Genomic DNA, 22250 nt, shown 5'->3' with positions numbered 1-22250 from the left:
GAAATGAGAGGCGGACTCTTCTCTTGCGTCCGTCCCATCCCACTGCAACGATGTGCCTATTTTTCAGTCCGCTTTTGAACCCATTCACTTCCTCCCCCTCAATCCCGGCTGTTCAGCCCCTCTGCTGCCCTCTTCAACACGAAACAGCAACGGAAGGGACCCCTCGGTCTGGCTGGCTGATGACTCTTCTATGTGGTGTGGGTGTGAAATGCTCACACTTGTCAGACTCCCGCACAGCACTTCTGCATTGTGAAAGCCACACCTGCTTTTCCCCCCATCTAGGGCCAGCCCCACAATTGCCCCACAACAGCCACCTGAGTGGGTCTTTTTGTTGCTCCTCTTGCTTTTTAAATTTTATGTTGGTGCACTGCTTATGCACAAGGCAAAAATGGTTTCCCACCCCAACCCCCTCCAGTCCCTGCTTCTTTGCTACAAAAGAGCCTTTCCGCCTATCGCAGGCTGCAGAGGACGGGCAGATGGAAGGGCAGCGGCTTCGCTTTCCTCGGTGCACATGCCCAAGGGCAGTTCCACCCGGGAGAGACAGACGCGCATGCTCAGTGGGCTGCCGTGGCCGTTTCCTCCTTCTTGGCTTGGCGGCCATGGCGGCGATGGAGGCGGGCAAGATGGCGTCGCCCAAGAGCGTCCCTAAGGATGCCCAGGTGGGTAGGGGGGTAGGGGGGTATTATGGGATGGGGGGCTATGGGAGAGAGGAAGGAGGGCCCGTGGGACCGGGAGGCTCCCCAAAGGCTGCGCCAGCAACGCACAACAGGGTGGAGTGATTCAGAGCTCTGTGCGGCTCAGAGGCTTGCACAGGCTCTGGGGTTGACAACCTCCAGGTGGTAGCTGGAGAGCTCCCGGAATTACAACTGATCCCCAGACTTCCCCCCCCCCCCTCACACACACACACCAATCTCCAGGAGTTTCTTAATCTGGAGCTGCCAACTTTAGCACAGACCTGGGCCAGTGAGGGAAAAGGCTCCAGATTCTTACCTGAAAAAAACCCAAAGGTTTGATCGACTTTCCGGGGTTGCCCTCTTGCGGGGAGGGTGGTCTTGGCCTGTAATTTCTTGCAATAAAATGATCAGAGACCTGTCTGTGGATATGACAGATAGTCTGCAATGAAACAAATGGTCACTGTAATGATGTTCAAAATAGCTGGTCTCAATCAAAGCGTATCAGTTCAACACAGGAAAGGAGTAGCTGGGAGTAAAGGGGAAGCGGAGGACATGCACAGTCACAGACGGTCATAGCCTGCTTAGAAGATAGCTTCATAGCTCATAGTTAAATTAGAGCCAAGTCAAATCATAGCCAGCATGGTATCTGCCAAATACCAGAAGTAAACATATGTAATCAACAAGTAACCAAATACTTTTGTATCCGAATACTGTTTGTAACCAATGAGAGGCATTGCACTTATGCATGTGATTAAGATGTTCCAGCTGCTTTACTTATGTATATAAGCAAGTTTGAACTCAAAGGGGGGGGGGGCTCAGTCCTTTGTGACAAAGTCACACTGAGTTCCCAGGCGGCTAATAAAACTGCTTTCCTTCCTGATTCCTTGTTGGTCCCAATCCTTGACCACCCTTCCAGCTGCTACATGGAAGTCACCAAGTTAGAAACACCCACATGGGTGGCTGGTGCAATTAATTTAATTTAGTTCTATTGTAGAATAACTGTGCATAATAATATATTGACTGAAGATGAGACCAATGCAAAGTGCTCCAAATGGCAACCTGCTGGTGTTTGCCAGGTGCAAGCCATGAAGACATTCAGCAAGTGCTATTATCCCGCCCCTTGTCTTTGCATCATTATACCAGGAAAGGTCTGCCTATGGTACACCTGTTAAAGAGTGTCCCTCCTGCACAATTCCATTCTGGTACAGCCCTGTTATTTTAAAGCATTTTTGAAAACAAGCATTGTTGTTTTAAAAGAGTCTTTTCATGTTTTTAACTTCTAAATACATAGAAGCAAGCCAGGGCCTTTTAGGAATGCATTTGCTTCTTAGCAAACTACTTTGAAACTGAGAATTGTCAGGACTTGAGTCAGATACAGGCCAAGATCTCTGCTCCCCTGCAGAACTCTACAGTAAAGCCCCCAAAGGGGCTTTTCTTTTCTTTGAGACTGTCCTACCAAGAACAGAGAGCGAGAGACTGGTACAGGGCAGTATAGCTTTGTATTAGAGAAATCTGTCCTCCAAAGCTATAACATAAAGCAGGGGACACTGAGGGGGGTGAGAGGGGTGAGAGCTGTCAAGTTCCTGCATTATGCCAGGGGTAGGACTAGATGACTCTTAGGATCCCTTCCAGCTCTATGTTTGTAAATCAATAATCGGACAAATTGTATATAGCTTTTGTTGATTCGCAGTTCACTTTGTATGCATTTCCTAACTTCTTAGCTGCTGGAAAGTGACCAGTCCCTCAAACAGACAAGATTGCTAAGCTGGGCTTCTGGCATACATGTGCTACTGCTCGTTCCCTCGGTGCAATATTGCCTGCCAAAACTTCCAGGTTTCCATCTTTTAGAATATTGCAGTCTTCATAGCTCTTGTCTTCTGGGCAATCAATCAATCTTAGTGTCACAAGACGTTTTTCTGACCCCTGATCATTGGAGCCGGACCTTCTTCATTTCATGCCAAGACTTCATGCCTTTGTATCCTGCCAATGTTCAGTTATGTTGGATGCATCCAGTACTCTTAATCACTCCTCCCTCTCATGGTGCCAGCATACAAAGGATGCTGCTTTGGGGGCATTTCTATCAGGTTGGTGTTCTTTAAGCCCTGCTAGATTCTTGGCGGTAGTTTCTGGAATATTGCTCCTACCTCGGCACCTGCACACTAGCTCACACACACATTCTTTCTTGGCAACCCCACCTCAGCTCTCAGGTGTTTGCTCTGTACTTTTAAAATGTCATATGAGTATTCATTATAGATTTAGTAGCTACATAGAGAACTGAGGTTCCTTTAGGTACATAATCACTAAAGACTTGACAATTAGAAGCAATTGGTTGGATACTGCAGATCTTTCAAAAGCTTGCATCTGTTACAGAAACATTAACATTAAGTTAGCAAAATGTTCTTTTATGCCTATTGCAAAGGCTTATGGGTGAGCCAAGATTGGCTTAACTGACCTTTCTATATGCTTGAGTGTTTCAACCCTCTGTGACCTTGCTTTTACAACAGCAGGCCTGTGTTTTATAACAGAAGATCTCCTCCTTGTTGTTTTTCCTTATCTTTAAAGATGGTATGCAGGGGGCTCCAGTTTGACACCCTTAGGAAGAACACACCAATAACAGGAAAGTAAGGAAAGACACAATTTACAGCTGCTCTCAATAAAGGACCGTAGTCCTTTGACACTTTAATAACACTGGCCTTGGTAGTTTGCTTTGTCTGACTTGCATCTCCAATGATCCGATTGGGTAAATTTTGCCTCTTCTGCCAACTGACTTGCCTTGAGTGGTTTATTGCTCTCCCAAATAGGCCCCCGTGCCAGGTATTTTTTGAAACTGGGTTTCCTGAGGAAATCCCCTAACAGTATTCCACTTTCCTTCCTAGTAGGAGCCCAATGCAGCTTACAGTATCATTCTTCCTGGGGGCTGAGGCCTCCCAAGAAATTTTCCCTGTGAGATCGTGGTTCTCTTGCCAACACGGTATGTAGGAGAGTAGAGTAGAATGTCTAGACCGAGTATGAGGAGCAGAGAATGGGGGCTGAGAGAGGCGAAACTGAACTTGTTTTAGGTTGTTCAAAAGTTGGACAGTAGAAAAGAGCAAGAGTCCAGTAGCACCTATAAGACTAACAAAATTTGTGGTAGGGTATGAGTTTTTGTGAGTTACAGCTCACTTTTACAGATACAGCTAGAATGTGACAGTGCGTAGATAAAAGATGTTGTCACTTTTTCTTTCTCTGGAGACAACTTCATGAAAAGTACAGATGCAGAAGTTTAAAGCGTTTTCCTTTTGTTTTGTTGGACTGGACAGGTGATGGCCCAGATCTTGAAAGATATGGGGATTACAGAGTACGAGCCACGGGTTATAAATCAGATGCTGGAGTTCGCATACCGTAAGTCTTCCTTGTGCTGCTTCTCTCGGTGTGAGCAGATGTTTCAATTGCTTCGCTTTATGAGGATTTGGGGACAACAAATGTTCTTTGAAAAGAATTACAGAAATGCTAACAATAGATCCCTTTCTTTACGGAAGGAAGAGCCCACTTTAGTCTCTAGAAATATTTTATGTTAATATATCTAATTTTTATGCATCCCTCAATTTGTTTCCCACTTCACCTTTTCTCTTCCACCTTAACCCTCCGACTATCACCTCAGTAGGTAATGCTGGTCAATTGTTTTTCCCTAGTGGCCTTCCTCCCTTTAGGAAGTGGTCTTAAAAATTGAGAGAACGATAAATCAGCAGAGGTTTAACACTCTGAGCTTGATAGAGGCCAGTTGCACATTGTCGTTGTATTTATATATCAAAATTTAGGGTTCAAAACACCATTTTGTTGTGATTCTTGCAACCCTCTATGGGGGATCGCCGTTGTTCCCATCTGGTGCAGGGGGTGGAGAAAGACTTTTGTCTAAGGCCATCTAAATGAGGTCGTGGCAGAGCTGGGATTTGAGCCAGGGACTTCTTGAATTGTCGCTCGGCAATTATAGCACAAACTGTATTGAGTGATGAGTTTGGGGGGCTTGTGATTATTTGATTAAATGTAGTAATAAACTGTACAATCCTAAAAAGAGTTCCACCCTTCTAAACCCATCGACCTCAGGATTAGGGTTAGGCTTTAGGATTGCACTGTAAATCTTCAGAGGTGCCCCATTCTCTCTGCCTATATTAACTTGTGCTTCTTCACATTTGTGGATCTCGTAGACTCTTTTTGGAATTTTGCAAAGAGGGAGTGGGTGGTGCCACAACACCCTTCAATCACAACATTTCAGGGAGTTCCACAAAATGACGTCGGGAGGTTCCAAGCTAGGCGTCCTCCAATAATGGAGGCAGCTGTGTCCAAATGTGTGCTCCCCAGGGACACAAAAGGAGATACCTCCTGGGCTCTCTTGAATAGGTACTTCCTGTTCATCTTCGTTCTTCTGTGCCTCCACACATGGGGACTGCGCAGGCGCAGGCCAGCCGCCGGAGAATTTTCTAGAGCTTCCATGGCTCCGAAGGGGCCGTTTGTCGCGCGCCTCAGCGACCGTTTTCCCGCCCAAACGGTCACGTGATCCTCCAGCGACCAACGGCCCCTTCCCTCAGTTCTCTTCTTGCCGCCGCTTGGAGAGAACGTGAGCTTCGTTGCTCTGTGCTTTTTTGTGCTTCGTGCTTTATTCTGACTGATTGCTTGGCTTTTGACTTCGGACTTCGTGACCTCGACTATTCTTCGGATCTCGTTTGGACTTTGTTGTGGACTCGGTAATTTGACTCGGACTGTTTGTTGACCTTCCTTTTGCGTGCCCCTGAAGATGGCCTCAAAGGCTCTCTTCAAGCATTGCCTCCAATGCCACACTAAAATGGCCAAGACCGATGGCCATGAACTGTGCCTGTTCTGTTTGGGGGAGACCCATAATGTAACGGCCTGTAAGATTTGCCAGGGCTTCACCAGCAAGGCCCGACAGGAGCGCAAGGCCCGTCTTAACTCCTCCCTGTGGCAGAAGGTCATGTCCGGAGGCGCCCCGTTGCCCTCCTCCAAGGCCGGCCCTAGCCACTCTGCCGAACGGCAATCCGGAGCTGGCTCAGTGGCCTCCGCGAGGTCGGGGTCGAAACCGCGTCCCCCGAGTGCCTCGGCGTCGAGAGCGGCCTCTCCAGCGCAGGGACCGGTGCGGCCGCCCCGTAGCGCATCTTCCACCAGGTCGGATCCGAGACCGACATCGGAACCGAGGATCCGTCTACCGAGTCCCCGATCGGAACCGACGACCGGGTCGATTCCGGTAAAATCTAAGAGATCGAGGCCGAGGTCCCCTTCGAAGGCGAGGAGCGCGTCGGTTCCGAGGTCTTCTTCGGAACCGGCGAAGAAGAAGAAGAAGACCAAACATCACCGGTCACCGCATCCCGCTCCCCAGGAAGAGGTCATCGTGCTTCCTCACACGCCTTCCCCTCATCTGGATTCCCCGGAGCCAGAGGACATCTCCGTGCCGGTGCCGGATCCGATGGCCTTCGAGACGGTGCCCGCAGAATTCTCTTCGGGACCGGAGCCGAGCCCGCGCCGTCGGATCCGAACATCGCCTGCTCTTCGGTCGCCGAGGCTGGAACCGAGCCCGTCTCCTCGTCGGAGCCGTCCGTCGCCTGCCCGTCCGTCTCCACCAGCTGCCGGTCGTGAGCGACGTCGGTCTGGGGACAGTGTCCGATCGGTCCGGTCCACTGCGTCCCGACATCGACAGGCCTCCTACCTCCCCTCGCCATACCATTGCCAGTGGGAAGGGGCACCTGCAGGTTTCTCCGTGTCGGAACCGAGGCCTTCGACATCGAGGTCGACGTGGGCTCCCCCTCCGCACCAGGTTCCGGAATCCCAGCTCGGTTCCGATGAGGAGGATGTGGAGAGCTTTGGCGGCTACCAGTCGGAGTCCTGGTCCGAACCATCGCCAGCTGAAGAGCTTGTACCATCTGCGGACTCGCCATTCGAGGACCTCCGCATCTACGCCGACCAGATGGCGAGGATGGCCAAGGCTCTCGAGATGGACATCTCCTCGGCGGTTCCCCAGACCAAGGACAAGCTCCTCAAGCGCATTTATGGAGACAACCCGGCATATGTTGGCTTCCCCATGCTCGAGGGTCTTGAGGAAATCGTGGAGAAGGTGTGGCAGGTGCCCTGCGATCAACCTCCAACATCCAAGAGGATTGAGCAGCTCTACAAGATCAAGCAGGGTACCTGGCCGGCGCTGGTGAAACACCCTCCACCTTCCTCCTTGGTCACAGAGGAGTTCAACCCCAGGCGATCGGGTCACTCCTCGGTACCTGCTGATAAGGAGGGCAAGAAACTGGATGCCATGGGCAGGCGCCAATACATTGTTTCTTCCCTAGGTCTGAGGATTGCCAACTATCAGACCATCATGGCAGGGTACCAGCTGTACCTCTGGGAGAAGTTGGCATCCTATACGCGAGACCTCCCTCCTGAACAGAAGGCTGTGGTGTCCCTGCTGCAGACAGAGGCTGTGAGACTGTCTAAGCAGCAGATGAACGCTGGAAGCCACGCTGCTGACACTGCTGCTAGAGGAATGGCTTCGGCGGTGGTCCTCAGGCGCCACTCCTGGTTGCGGTCTACGGCCCTGTCCCAAGAGGTGCGTTCCAGGGTGGACAGCATGCCATTTGAGGGGGACTCGCTCTTTTCCAAAGCGACCGACGAGACCCTGAAGAAAAAGAAAGAGGACCGGCAGACGGCGCGGTCTTTGGGCCTGGCTCCAGCGGACAAGCCCTCCTCCAGGTCACGGTACGCTCCCCGATCTGGTCCTTACCATTACCAGGGCAGATACCATCAACAGCGGCCAGGCTACCAGCAGTATCCTGCCTACCAACAGCGGCCTTACCCTCCCGCACAACAGCAGAGGAGGCGTCGGCCCTTCAAGCCTCGTCCGGCACAACAACCGGCCCAGCAGAAGGATCAGCAGGGCACCGGGAGGCAGTACTGACGGGTCACGCCAGCCGTATCCCCGAACTTTTCGGACAGACTTAGTCCACTCCTCTCTGAGTGGGAGTCAATAACATCTGACTCATGGGTCTTAACTATTGTTGAACTGGGATACGGGCTGGAGTTCGTTGAACTGCCTAGATGCAGTTCACCCCTGACAGCTGTCAATAACACTATGGCCGAGCTGGATGCGGAGATCGTGTCGCTCTTGGCCAAAGGTGCTGTGGAAGAATTGCCCTATGAGGACTCTGTAAGGGGATTCTTCTCTAGGTTCTTCCTGGTCCCTAAGAAGGATGGGGGCTTACGTCCCATCTTGGATCTGAGGGGCCTTAATGCCTTCCTCAAGGTGACCAAATTCAAAATGGTAACGTTGGCGGCTGTGATCGCCTTGCTGAAACAGGGGGATTGGTTTGCGGTTCTTGACTTGAAAGACGCATACTTTCACGTGGGCATACGGAAGGAGCACAGGAAGTACCTGAGCTTTGTTTACAGGCAACGGGTTTTCCGGTATAAGGTGCTCCCCTTTGGCCTGTCCACTGCCCCACGAGTGTTCACTAAATGTGTGGCCCCTGTAGTTTCCTTCCTACGGGAAGAAGGCTGTACCATCTTTCCGTACCTCGATGACTGGCTCATCGTGGCTGAATCAGAGTCTAGGCTGGTGCAGGACATTGGCTTGGTACTTAGCACTTGCCAACGCCTGGGGCTCCTGGTGAACTTGGAGAAATCCAAACTGGTGCCCAACTGCAAGGTGTCCTACATTGGTGCACTGTTAGACTCTGTGGAGGGTAAGGCCCTGCTCCCCTTGGAGAGGGCTCGGTCCCTAAGGGGTCTAGTGTCCATGTTTAAAAGGAACCGGTTCCAGTCTGTGCGCACTATCCAGTGCTTACTAGGGCATATGGCAGCGGCCACCTCTGTGGTGCCTTTCGCTAGGCTGCGTATGCGCCCTCTACAGAACTGGTTTGTGCGGAGGTATGATGCTCTACTGCACCCTCCGTCCCTCAAGTTCTCTATCCCGAGGGTCATTCTCTCCTCCTTGGACTGGTGGCTGTCTGATGACAACTTGTTTAGAGGGACCCCTTTCGGGTATCAACACCATGACATCACGGTTACCACTGATGCCTCTCTGTTGGGATGGGGGGCTTACTGTGGTGATGTGTCGGTGCAAGATGTCTGGTCTGACAGGGAAAAGACCCTCCATATCAATGTGCTTGAACTAAGGGCCATTCGTTTCGCACTTGTGTCTCTTACAGCACTGCTGAGGAATCGTCATGTCTTGGTGCAGACGGACAACACGACTGCCATGTACTACGTGAATCAGCAGGGGGGCACAGTGTCCATGGCCCTGTGCCGGGAAGCCACACTCACTTGGCAGTGGGCTATCAAGAACGGCGTGTCGCTCCGTGCTATACACGTGGCTGGGTCGGACAATGCCCGGGCAGATGCCCTCAGCAGGGTCCCCTTGCTGGAACACGAGTGGGAACTGAACGTAGAGTGCGTTGGGCCGATCTTCCAGATGTGGGGTCATCCAGTGATAGATGTGTTCGCCACTGCGGCGACCACCAAGGCCCACACGTTCTGTTCCAGGGCAGGGAGCGACCCCCTCTCTATTGGGGATGCCTTCCAGTTTACGTGGACGCAGGGCTTGCACTACATGTTTCCTCCGTTCCCCTTGATTCCCAGGGTCCTGTGCAAGATAGAGGAGGACGGGACGGACTGCATCCTAGTGGCCCCCTTCTGGCCACGGCAGGTTTGGTTCCCGAAGCTCCTGCGAATGTCCCAACGGACGTATGTGAGTCTGCCCCCTCGGCAAGACCTTCTCCTGAACGGGAGCCTAGTCCACCACGATCCCAGGAAGCTGCATCTAACGGCTTGGCGGATCGTTCCTCCCCGATAGGCTTTACTGACGAGGTGCAGAGGGTCCTCCTGAATGCTCGTCGGCCATCCACTAGGCGCGCTTATGCGGCCAAGTGGCGCAGGTTTGAGCTCTGGGCGCTTGCCAGAGGAGTGGTGCCCGAGAGCAGTCCCTTGGGGGTTGTGTTCGAGTATTTGTGCCACTTGCGTGGCCTGGGCTTGAAGGTTTCCTCCCTCAAGGTCCACCTGGCAGCGATATCAGCTGCTCACACCCGAGTTGAGGGTGCTACGGTGTTTTCTCACTCGCAATCCCGCCAGTTCCTTAAGGGCATGTACAATCTTTACCCACCTGTGTCTGCGCCAGTGCCTCGGTGGTCGCTGTCCTTGGTGATCTCACATCTCATGTTGCCTCCATTTGAACCTATGGCTACATGCCCCTTGGATATGCTATCCTACAAGGTAGCATTCTTGGTGGCCGTCACATCGGCCAGAAGGGTCAGTGAGCTGTCTGCACTGCGGTCTGACCCTCCCTTTCTTGTGTTTCATCCCAACAAGGTGGTCCTGCGTCCCTGCCTTGAGTTCCTGCCCAAGGTGGTGTCCGCCTTCCACCTCTCGCAGGATATCTCACTGCCTGCATTCTTTCCTCAACCCTCCTCTAAGGGGGAGAAGGCCCTCCATACCCTAGACTTGAAGAGGGCCCTAGCCTATTACCTGGATAGGACGAAGGGATTCCGCTCCAGTCCTCACCTGTTTGTATGTTTTGGGGCCAAGGACAAGGGTAACAGGGCTTCCTCACAGACCCTGTCTAGGTGGATTGTGACGGCCATTAGCAAGGCCTATTCCCTGGCAGGGGTGGCTTGCCCGCTTCATGTCAGAGCCCACTCCACGCGGTCCCAAGCATCCTCTTCGGCACTCCTCAGGGGGGTGCCCCTGGTTAACATTTGTAAAGCAGCCACATGGTCCTCTGCAGACACCTTTGTCAGGCATTACGCCGTTGATGTCAATGCGGAGCAGGATGTATCTGTGGCCAAGGCTGTCTTACACTCCCTCTTTTCCTGAGGGAGTTTTGGTATGACTTTCTTGACGTACCTGTTGGGTACCCTTGAGTGAAAGTGTGTATATATGTACCTGGGGGTGTGTATATATGTAAATATTGAGTATTTATGTGTCCTTACACAGTATTTTTACATAGATGTATATATGCAGATCTATTTATTGTTGTTCTTGTTTGCTTAATAAAATTGTGTTGGACTTCACCCCCGCCTTCCTTATTGTGTGAAAGCTTGGTACACTCCCATGTGTGGAGGCACAGAAGAACGAAGATGAAAACAGGGTTAACATACCTGTAACTTATGTTCATCGAGTTCTTCTGTGCTGACACACAACCCTCCCTCCTACCCCGCTGTGAACTCCAATGCACAATACTGTGTTGGCTGTAACGGATATTGGTGTTTTTAAGGTGTTACGGCTGAAGTGTGTTGGTCAAGCGGCGGCAAGGGAGAACTGAGGGAAGGGGCCGTTGGTCGCTGGAGGATCACGTGACCGTTTGGGCGGGAAAACGGTCGCTGAGGCGCGCGACAAACGGCCCCTTCGGAGCCATGGAAGCTCTAGAAAATTCTCCGGCGGCTGGCCTGCGCCTGCGCAGTCCCCATGTGTGTCAGCACAGAAGAACTCGATGAACATAAGTTACAGGTATGTTAACCCTGTTTTCCTTGAAATGCTGAAGGCCAGAACTGGCTCTTTCCTTTGGATGCCCGGATTGCACTGGGGTTTGCTGATCGAATGACTGTCTTTTATCCTGTCCTTCCTCCAAATGGTGGTCTGTGTTCTCCTTCTCCTCCTCCTCCATTTTATCTGCACAATAATGCTGTGAGGTAGGCTAGTCTGACAGAGCATGACTGGCCCAAGGTCAGGCAGGGAGCCCTCTAACCAGTATATTACACTGTCCTCGTCTTCCGTCTGCAATAAGCCACCCTGATGTTTCTGGGTTTTGTTTCTTGAAAGGCTACGTGACAACTATCTTGGAAGATGCCAAAATTTATTCCAGCCACGCGAAGAAGTCAAGTGTCGATGCGGACGACGTGAGATTGGCTATCCAGTGCCGGACGGACCAGTCGTTCACCTCTCCCCCTCCCAGAGATGTATGCTCACCCCTCCACTATTGCGGAGGGAAAGAGATCAGTTCTGTCTAATTCATACAGTTCCTCTCTGGAACGTAGCACGTAGCCTAGGGTGATGGAAGTGAAAGAGAAGGTGCCTGTTCCAAGGAGCTTACAGTCTGACTTTCAGTTATTGGGGGGAGGGGGAGTGAAGATTCAGGAGAGCCAGGTGCCTTGAGCGGGGAGGATGGCGTCGACTTTGGAAAGGCGTGTCAGTTAATACCGTGTGCCCTTTTCCAGTTTTTGCTAGATATCGCACGGCAAAAGAACCAGATGCCTTTGCCGCTGATTAAGCCATACTCGGGCCCAAGGCTGCCACCTGATAGGTATTGCCTGACAGCACCCAACTACAAGCTGAAGTCTTTGCAGAAAAAGGTGGGTGCTGAAACTGATGCGTGTGTGTGTGCGCGTCTGCATGCCCTCAATCGGAGGAACTGTATTACCCTTGCGCTGAGTGGAGCTTTCTGCCGAGCTGTTAACACAAGACTAAAAGATTTTCTCAGCAGGGGTAGAAAACGATGGCAAGGGAGAAGCACCAAAAGGGAATTGGCTTTGTTTAGATGTCATGACAAATGGAAGCTTTTCTGTTGCGGCTGTGAACGCGGCTTGCTCCTGTGCCGAAATCACTCCTGCTGTCCCAAACATACAGTGTGATTAAAGTCTTGACTTGGCCACCTGTTTGCCATGAATGCAGGTGCCTGAGCAATTTGGAGTTTGTTTCTGGCCCTCCACCCAACTAGGATTCTAAACCCTGCAATGTTCGTACTTGAACCTGAGTTTGCTGTGATGTCTGAATGCAACCAGTGTCTTTCATGGCTCCATGGAAGTAGACAGATTTATTGGAATGACATCTTAGGTGCACTTGAGTTTCTTTTAGGGAGGGGGGTGTTGTTGTAACAAACCAACAGAGAGCTGCTTCTCTGGATCAAGAGTCTTTTGTTACTACACTGATCAAGTGCTTAACAGGCTGCAAACAAAATACTTGTCTTAATTAGGTGGTGCTGCTATCAAAACCATCCTAAAAAGCTGGTAACAGGGCCTAAAGTCCAGAACTCTGGGCCTGGCAGAAGGTGGAACTCTTGCTTATTTCTTGTTGGGAGCTTTTGTGCAATGACAGAATGATGCAAAGAGTGTTGTGTGTGTCCCAGGATTTCACAGTCATCCAGCATGAGTACAGAAACTGGAATTCAGGCTTCCACACCCAGCTTTAGTTCTGTACCCTTCCCTGTATCTAGTAAAAGCAAGTGTGTGGTTTTTTTTTTAAAGGGAATGTTGATTTCACTCAGGCTTTTTTCCCTGCCAGAACGCACCGGAACAGCATTCCGGCAGCTCTCCAAAGTAGTCAGGTGTTCAGGTGACCCCGACCAGCTTGGGAGGGAAAGGAGCTCTTTAACCCCCGCTCTTCAGCTGGCTGGGGGGAAGCCCCAAACGCCTTTAAACTTCAGCTGAGAGGAGGGGGATTCCCCCATCCCAGCTGAAGCCTCCCTCCTTCCCTTCCATGTGTTTCCATTTCTTTTCTTTCTTTCCATGTCTTTCCTTCTTTCCATGTCTTCTTTCCCTTCCTTTCTCTCTCTCCTTCCTTTCTCTTTCTTTCCCTTCCTTCCTTTCTCTTTACTTCTTTTCCTTCCTTTCTCTCTCTCTCTCTCCTTCCTTTCTCTCTTTCCCTTCCTTTCTCTTTCTCCTGGGGGGGGCAGCCATGCCATGCGCAATGTGAGGTCCCAGGAGCTCACGCGCATGCGTAGTGACGGGGCGCCACCTCCTGACGGGAGTTGCCCCAGTGAGAGTTCTCCCACCTCTTTCCCCAGGAAAAGAGCACTGAATTTTTACTTAAGTATTTCCCAGTACAAAACATACTTTTACTGTAGGCTGTACCACTGCATATAGTTGTACTGTCTGTTGCTCTAAGTAAGTCCTTATTTTGTAATTTTTGCATTGTTAAATGCGCCATGTTAATACTTATGTTTTGCTTCGCTGCATATCTGATACTCGCACACATCAGTATATAAATGTAAAAAATGTGTGTCCTGAGGACATTTACCTTAAAAATGGTAATTACAGCTTTGAAACTGCCCCCAGTTGGTTAATATTCTACGCATTTTTTATATATCGTAAGGAACAGCCGTTTTAGATCTGGCAAATTTTGCTCAAGAAAATATAGCATTGGAGACTGCTAGTCTGTTCTGCTGATTGTACCACCACCAACCTCAAGCACATAAGGAGCGCCCTCATCCCGTAATAGAAGAAGCTCTGGGTCAGGGAAGTCTCCTTGTGCCAGGGAAAAGCCCCACGATTAGCAGAAGGGATCTGTGGGGAAATAGTTTTGCTCTCCCACCACTGGTGTTCTATGAATTCACACTCCACAGTTCACCTGCAACCAAGTTGTAAGTCTTGCTTCTTTCTAGGTCTCTTCCTCTGCTGGAAGGATAACCGTGCCTCGATTGAGCGTTGGAGCTGTTACCAGCAGGCCCAGCACGCCAACTTTAGGTATTACACTGCAGCTTAGATGAATTGTGCTCCTATCTTGCTCTGTGGTTCTTCCATAGACGTGTGGCTCCTTCATGCTGCTGGCTGCTTTGCAGTTTTGGCTTGGGAGCAGAGCCTTGTGTTCCTGGGGGGGGGGGGCAGGTTTAGTAGTCATAAACTCTTCTCCCAAATGTGTTTTCACATTGCCAAGCCCCTCCATTGAGGCATCTCTGTTCTTTGCCTGGAGGCAGAATATTTTTGGCCATGTTTAAAATTCAAATCTCCTTTTGCTGTGTTTGAATCATCCTCCATCCCCTAAATCATTCTAGAAGTGGTCATTTTTAAACTTAACAAGCCAATGGTGTAAATTTCAGGAACTCCTTCCGCACAGACAGTATCTGTTTCGACCAAAGTTGGGACTCCCGTGTCACTGACGGGTCAGCGATTCACCGTGCAGATCCCCACGTCCCAGACATCGGTCAAGTCAGGTAAAAATAAAGCTGCAACTGGAACATTTCCCCCAAACTAGCAAGGCTTGCTCGGATGGGAAGGTGAAATAGAGGGAATGTGAATTCGGGAGCGAGCTCTGCAACAGGTGGGATCTTGCCAGCTTTTCTTCTGGAGTGTTTTCGGCTCTTGTTGATGTGCTGCTCACCAGGATGAGCCCAAATCCTGCTGGGAACCTTGATGACATCCAGCTTCAGAATAGTAAAGAGTCCAGTAGCACCTTTAAGACTAACCAACTTTATTGTAGCATCAGCTTTCGAGAACCACAGCTCTCTTCGTCAGATGCATCGTCAGCTTTCGAGAACCACAGCTCTCTTCGTCAGATGCAACTTTATTGTAGCATAAGCTTTCGAGAACCACAGCTCTCTTTGTCAGATGCAACCTGACGGTTGCATCTGACAACAAGAGCTGTAGTTCTCGAAACCTTATGCTACAATAAAGTTGGTTCGTCTTAATGGTGCTACTGGACTCTCTGCTATTTTGCAGCCACAGACTAACGTGGCCAACTCCTCTGGATCCCACTTCAGGACACTCTTGTTTCTTCCAAATGGGGAATTGGTGGGGAGTGACTGTCAGTCTGAGGAAGTAGCGCAGGGGGCCTGTTTCTCCCTTTCTCTTGAGGAGGAACTGACGTTGATCAACTTTTGCACCTCCTTGGCATTTGTGGAGCCTTCCCGAAGGCCACCCTGTGCTGAAGAAAGAGCCCTGCCAGGGCAGCTGAAAGCAGAAGCAGAATTGCTGCTTTTGTGTAGCGTCAGTTTGCAAGATCTGAGCGAGGCCATCAAGTTAGTTCACAGGGTCGCCATAAGTCCGAAGTGGACTTGACACTACATCACACACATCCAGGGTAATGCGGTGTTCCCCTCCCTTAATGGTGGGAGAGAAGGAGCGGGAAGGACACCAATAACCTCGGGTGCTTGCCCTCTTCTTCCCCACCACTTCTGAGTTTCTTGTTTGAAAAGCCAACAAGGACTGCAGGATTTCGGTGCCACAGACAGGATGGTTGAATGTTCTGCATGGAAGTGACCCAAATACTGTGACTTGCCCCTTGTGTGCAAATTACACTTCTCGGGATGCATTTGCTACCTTTATAGATCTGGGGGGTCCTTCTTTCTGCTATTGGGAAGAGGAGGGGGCTGTGCCAGATACCAAATCCCCCAACCGCTAGTGTGTAGCATTTGTGACTCCCTGGAAATGGGGGAAGTCAATCAGCGAGTGCCTTCAGAACAAAGGCTGCCCTCCCACCCCCTTGCAGGGCAAAACTTCGGAAAACCCGTCTGCTGCCGCTGTGGAGCACGAAGCAGGAGTTTAATCTCTTCCCTGTTTTCCTTCACAGCAACTCCAGCTACCCCAACAGTTCAGAACGTCCTCATTAATCCCTCCCTGATGGGCTCCAAAAACATCCTCATCACCACCAACATGGTGTCCTCGCAGAACGCCTCCAGCGAATCGAACCCCTTGAAAAGGAAACACGACGAAGAGGACGATTACGACAACTTGTGAAAGGCGGTTTTAGGAAGCCCCGCAGGGAGGCTTTCCGTTCAGGACTGTGGACGGGCGCTGGGTTCAGGCTGGTCACGATGGGCCCCCAAACTATTGGTGGCGCTCAGCTACATCTCGCTCCGTATCACCTGCTGGAGCTCAGAATACGGGAGGTGTGGGGAATCCTCAGGCCGCCCTTTCCTTCCTCCCTGGCTAGAGAAGTGTTTAAAGCGCATGGGCAGATGCAGGGAATTCCATGTCTCTGAAACAGATGAGCAGGAGCGCCTCTTGATCTTTCTGAGCTGCCTCATTTCCAAGTGCAAGGGTGGGGGAATCGTTTTCATATTCTACCACCTACAAAACTGGGGTGTTGAATAGGAGAGCCCCCCTCCCCCCCAGCTTTGTGCCTAAAAGGATCTTCTTAAATGTGAGCATTCTGGTACGTCTGATTTTCAGCAGAGCCCAGCCACCAAGAGATCACAGAGGGCTTCTGCTTGTCTGTTTTAGTTCTTTCAATGACAGAAGAAAACCTGAGAGGGAGTGCAAACAGGAGCATCAGCTAGGGAAATCTCACGTGTCAGGAAGAGGTCTGGAGGGCGAGGAGGGCAAAAGGCATGCTTTTCCTTGGGGCAGAAGATCAGACAGCAGCAGGGTGTGATCCGTCTGAGCTCAGCGAGTGCATGCCCTGAAGACCATGGGGCTGCCTTGGGTGGGGGCCCGCAGTTGTGGATCTCTCCTGCTAATGCTAGCAGAACAGATCTTCAGGATAAACGGGATGAAACCCCGTATGACCTAGCTGTGCAAAAGCTAAAAATGCACATAGGTATTCTACATTTTCATTGCTCGGGAATGTTATATATATGGATAACATCACAATTCCTCCTTTTTTTTTTTAATCCTAGGTTTTGTTATGAAGCTATGAAATGTTGTGCAAGGTGCTTTTTTGTTGTTTTACTTTGTTATTTGTAACGCAAGCAGTAGCTGCAGGGTAAAAGGCAGTTCTGCAGATGACAAACGTAGAACAATAGTATTAAGTTGTGGAGTTGGGACAGTTAAGCTATTTTCCCCCCTCAGAAGGCAGCATTCTTCTTGAATAAAGACATTTTATGAGAAGTGGGGTAAGAGTGCTCTTACGAGTCTAGATCCCTCCATGCATCTGACGAAGAGAGCTGTGGTTTTCGAAAGCTTGTGGTACAATAAAGTTAGTTGAGTCTTAAAGGTGCTGTTGGACCCTTTACTACTTATGAGTCTAGGGTGCCAATGGAAAGGGTGGACTGAACACAGGTTTGAACATGAAGCAGTCGTACACCTGACTTGAGACCATGTAACCGGTTTAATAAATTTTTGAATCCCTCCCAGGGATGCACCTTAAGGAAGCGATAGCCATGTTAAGTATGCCACAGCCAAAGAACGGTCATTTCCAGAAGCCTTCGGCCTGCCTTTTCTCCACAGCTTTTGCCTGGATCCTGTCAGTGGAGTGGGACTGATTAGCGTAGGATGGGCTGCAGCGACTCCTGCTTTGTCTTTCATAAGGGAGATGCTGTTCAGCCATATACTCAGCGGGCGGGATGAGGAGTTCCACTACCCTGTAGAGCTGTTGTGCTGCATCAGACCAAGAAACCTGCTGGGATGATGATGCCGCCCCAGGCTTGTAGCCTCCCAAGATGCATCTGCTTGCTAAGGGTGGCCCAGCAGCATTGACAACAGTTCCCCACTACCTAAGGGGTCATTAACCCTGGTCAGTTCATGCTTGCTACCAGACAGCTGGCTCTAGGCAGCACAGAAGAGTGAAGTAGCTTACAAAAGCTCAAAACCTGAGAAAGAAAAAGTGGAGCCACATGAAGTAGAAAAATGTCCCCACACCTTGTGTTGCTTGATGCTAGAGGAGGAGAGAATGCTCCCCCCCTCCCCCAAATGCTTGCTTTGTGGTTGGAATTCCTGTTCCTTATTGTCCATAAAACCCCGAGACTAGAAATGCAAAAGCACGCACCGGGGTGTGTGTGTGTGTGTGTGTCTCATAGCTGAATTTTTTTAAAACCCCGAGGCCTGAATGTGTGTAGTCCTCAAAGAGCACAAGGAACATAGTAAGTGCACAAATTTTTATTTCATTGCAAATAAATCTATTAAAAAAAGGTTAAAATCCCTATGCTAAGAAGCCTGGCGGTCAGATCGTTACGGCCTGTCCACTGGCATTCCCACTTCTCAGCTCTGCCCCCCCCCTACACAAAATCCTCTTTAATGGGGGTGCAGCCTGCAAAGAAGCTCCTGGAGCTGCTCAAGATCCTTTTCCTCCTTTTCTTCACCGCTGGCAGTTGATTCTCCGTGTCCAGGTTTCCCAGCGGTAAGTAGGCGGTCGTGTCATGCTGCTCTGGGGCCAAGGCTTGGGGCTCGTTGATTGCCTTCAAAACCTGGCGGTGGGGGAAACACAGGAGAGACGAGAAATCAAAACGGGGCCATCTTTCACAAGCTGCACAACCCCCCCATTGTGGGAATGTTTGTACACCTGCCGGGACACAGCAGGAAGGAAGTGAAGGCAGGCAGAGCGGAGGAGGGCTCCCTCCTTGGGGGAAGAACACAGTTGTGGGCAGCATGCTGCCTCAAGACCCAGTTGTGCCTGCCTTACGCAGAAGGAAATGCACACAAGGCATCCCGCTGCTGCAGGAAGGGAGAAGCTTGCCTCTACCCTCAAAGGATTCAAGTTGGCAAAGGAAAGCCAAAACACACTCAGGGAGGCAAGGTTGGCACTGAAGGCTGGGTCAGGAAGGTGTTGTCCGTTTACAGGTGGCATGCCCAAAGCACGTGAACCATTCAGAAACAGGTGCTACCCTCAGTCGTGGGAAACCTTACCACAGATTAGCAGTAACCCCTTAAATAGGACAACAAGCATATCAAGCAATTACTGCATTTTTCTACCTAATCAGAATCCCAAGGAAGCAACAGGGAAGTAGTAAGAGTTCCCTGCCTACTTGGCAGGGGCAGTACAGACTATCAAACTAGTAGTCATTTTCACAGTATAGGGAGTCACCAGTTGGTGAAAAGTCATCTAGATTCAGCCACCGTTGCACCCCAGTGCAATCAAGATCAGCATGCTGCAAGCCCCGCCCTAAAATTTCACTTGCCTCTCTGTGACTGACAGACCTTTTGAGTAGGAGTGACAACTGGAGGGTCAAAGAAAGTGTCCCCTGACACCAGAGTGGGGTCTTCGAGGCTGAAGACTGTGTCCTGGGGATCTCCCACGGGCTCTTCTGTGAGTATCCCCTCCTAAGGAAAGAAAGGATGTAAGCGAGTCAGGCTTGAGTCAAGGCAAGGGCCCAGCCCCAGGTGTTAAATGGGACATTTAACACCCGGGGCTGTCGGATGACGCATTTGCTGCCCCACAATGCCATCACCCTCATACTTGCACACGCTGCAAGAAACACCCTTAATGTCAGATCTTTTACATTTTTCAGTTGGTCCATCAAAATCAATTAATTAAGCTAGATCGGTAATATCAAATCCATTAACAATTATGCACAACCCCCCCCCCTTTTAAACTGCACTGGGGAGAAACAGAAGACCTGGCAAGCAACTCTCAAGGGTTCTGTTCAAAACAGGCCTGTGTAGGGGGAGCCGCTTCTTCCACTCAGTCCCAAAGGCACACGAGGGAAGCCACTCACCAAGAAACTGATGGCCCGGTTGCGGCATTTCTCGGACTCGCAACGGCAGTCCTCTGAGCAGGCTGTTTTCTGCTTCCGGCAGCCGCACAGCCTGTTGCCACAGCGGCCTTTGCAGTTGCACTACAAGAGACACGTTTGGTGAGAAGGGACACGCCTGTGCCGTGCAGGACTCGTCATCTAAGAGATCCCCACAAGCTGGCACATTTTGGCCGCTTTCAGACTGCCACAGCTCCAAGGGCTTGTGCCATGGGGAGGAGGAGGCAATTTAGCCAGCCGGCACAGACCCAAGGGACTCCCAGAATCCCGAGAAGGGAGAGCAATGGCATTTCATGAGGGAAGAGAAGGGGCGAGTGACGCCTGTGTGCTCTTCCCAGTTGCCAAGCTCAGCAAAGGCCTTCTTTGCACACACCCCACCCAAAGCCTTCACACCAGTGGTGACGTGGTTGGGTTGCCAATCAGTACCCTACTGGTTCGAATCCCACTCCTGCCATGAGCTCAGTAGGTGGCCTTGGGGAAGCCCCTACTCTCAGCCCAGCTCCCCAGCTGTATTGTGGGGATAATAACACTTGTTTACTGCTCTGGGTGAGGCACTAATCTGTCTAGAAGCACAGATTATTACTGATTATTATTACCCATCACCCAGTCTCCCATTTGCAACGGACACTCAGCAGGTTCTTGAAAAACAACTCATGAGTTCAAGGCATCCGGCCTGCCACTCCTGGAAACAAGATGCTGGAGTGGTTTCACGCCCGACCTGACCCACCGGAGCAATTGCTGCGTTTTTGTCTCGCTCCAGAGGAGCCCCTCGCGCATCACGCTCTTCCCTGCCCAGCCGTACCCCCAAAAAGTTCTTTTTGATTCCTCTGGCTATTTTTGCCGGCATCCACTCGGCGTCTTCTGCTTCTCCTTCCGACCCCTCTGACTCTGATGACGGCTCTTCTGAGGCCAAGTCAGACATGGGCCTGGCAGTTGTTTGCCGGCGCGGCTTGGGCTGAGCGACAGGAAGCGAGAACAAACCAGTGGGAAAGGGCTGCAGAAACTTTCCAAGGATTGCGGCATTCCTGGCCCCCAGCTTCACCCAGCTAGGAGAGCCGAGGCACGCAGAAGGGCCCCAACCCCTCCTCCTCTCAGCATGAGCGTTTAAAAAAAAAAAGGGATGACAATCACAAGACACCCCCCCTGCCTCTCCTGGATCAGGCCAACCACTAATTTTGAGACAGGGGGTTGAAGAGAATTCTTTAAAATAACAAAGACTTATCTATAGCATTTTAATTTTGATTCTAATAGTTATTGGCTTTGGGGAGACAGACCCATCCTCAACCTCACCACACACGGCGGTTTGCAGATGGTCTCTTCCATAGTCGTCGTTCCTTCCCCCCATTAAAGATGTGGTGGTTTCACCACACAAGTTAGGGCATCCTTCGTGGTGGCACAAAGACTAGACATCTCCCAAGCCAGGAAGGCCCACTACTGTCTCCTAGTAGACACCCCCCCATCTCTATACCCCCCCCCATACCTTGGGTGGAATGTAATCAAAAGGGGACTCCGGGATGTCTGCAACTGATTGCGGAATACCACAGATTTTCTGGTTACTGGCAGCTTGAAGAATACTCAGTTTCTGTGGAGGCAGACACACACACACACACACACACACGATGATGAGCCACAGAGCAGGACCAAAGCCCCTTCCCTCTGCTAGAAGCTGCTGCTGCTCTCGGACCACCTACCTGTTTGACACTTTCAAGTTCTTCACAGAGCTCCTGGTTCTTCTCAAAGACCTCCTTCATTTTTGCCAGCTCCTCATCCTGTTCACCCAAAGAAGGGGTGAAAAGGTATTCAGGATTTACCTCCAGCCAGAAAAATCCTTGGCACTGGGTCACCCAGGAACTTAGGGATTTGTAATGCTTGATGCCTAAATATCTGAAGCATGCTACTAAGAATGAGATGCTGCCTATCTGAAGTTCAAAGCGCCCAAGCTCTTAGGGGGACAGATTCTTCACCTTTTTAATTTGGGGCTGGCAGCTTCTGGCAGTTTTTAAATAGATTTTATCCTGCCTTTCCTCCAAGGAGCTGGGAGTGCTATATGTATTTCCCCCCCTCCCTCCCCATTCTTTGCCCACAATATGGTAGCTTAGTGTTGGCTGAGGGGATGTGACTAGCCAAAGGCCACACTAGGCCACCTTACACTCAAGGCCCAACACGCTGACCACCGCTCACCTGTCTACAGCCGTAATAGCCCTTGGTCAACAAGGAATTCTGCAGGGACAGCAACTGCTGCCCTGGTAGCTTTTGTACAGACAAGTCTTCCCCCAGCTGCTGCGAACCTGAGAAAGTTCCTGCCTTTGGGCTCCGCTGCCCCTCCACGTCCCACGCAATATTCCAGCCGCTCTCTTACCTGGAAGCTGAGGCGTTCGAGAAGCCGTTGCTCCCGCTCCGAAATGGAGGTCTCAAGCTTCTTTTCTGCTTCTTCTTTATGCTGTATCTGACTAAGCAAATACAGAACCTGCAAAGAGAAAAAAAGACCCCCC

General features: G+C 50.7%; 3 protein-coding genes across 3 annotated transcripts in view; 2 read left to right on the top strand and 1 right to left on the bottom strand.

Moving 5' to 3' along the window:
- The window catches only part of LOC129340448 (histone H3-like), a 75394-nt gene that overhangs the window by 13735 nt on the left and 39409 nt on the right, over positions 1-22250 (top strand). The gene's annotated exons all lie outside the window — the stretch shown is intronic.
- Positions 585-17284, top strand: LOC129340447 (transcription initiation factor TFIID subunit 9-like). Its single transcript, XM_054995259.1, has 7 exons — positions 585-659; positions 3974-4055; positions 11460-11596; positions 11855-11989; positions 14017-14098; positions 14452-14565; positions 15921-17284. The coding sequence occupies exons 1-7, from the start codon at positions 600-602 to the stop codon at positions 16085-16087; spliced, it is 777 nt and encodes a 258-aa protein (XP_054851234.1). The 5' UTR covers positions 585-599; the 3' UTR covers positions 16088-17284.
- Positions 18166-22250, bottom strand: part of KIF4A (kinesin family member 4A) — a 29204-nt gene continuing 25119 nt past the window's right edge. The window contains exons 25-31 of the mRNA XM_054995258.1: positions 22118-22225; positions 21450-21527; positions 21239-21340; positions 20561-20713; positions 19723-19842; positions 19205-19327; positions 18166-18474 (exon numbers count right to left, since the gene is read on the bottom strand). Of these exons, the coding sequence (XP_054851233.1) occupies positions 18286-18474; positions 19205-19327; positions 19723-19842; positions 20561-20713; positions 21239-21340; positions 21450-21527; positions 22118-22225 (873 nt within the window). The 3' untranslated portion in view covers positions 18166-18285. The remainder of the gene's footprint in view (positions 18475-19204; positions 19328-19722; positions 19843-20560; positions 20714-21238; positions 21341-21449; positions 21528-22117; positions 22226-22250) is intronic.

Source organism: Eublepharis macularius, chromosome 12 (genome assembly GCF_028583425.1).
Source record: "Eublepharis macularius isolate TG4126 chromosome 12, MPM_Emac_v1.0, whole genome shotgun sequence".
Taxonomy (NCBI): Eukaryota; Metazoa; Chordata; class Lepidosauria; order Squamata; family Eublepharidae; genus Eublepharis; species Eublepharis macularius.
The sequence above is the reverse complement of the archived record's forward strand: the minus strand, read 5'-3'. Positions and strand labels throughout refer to the sequence as shown.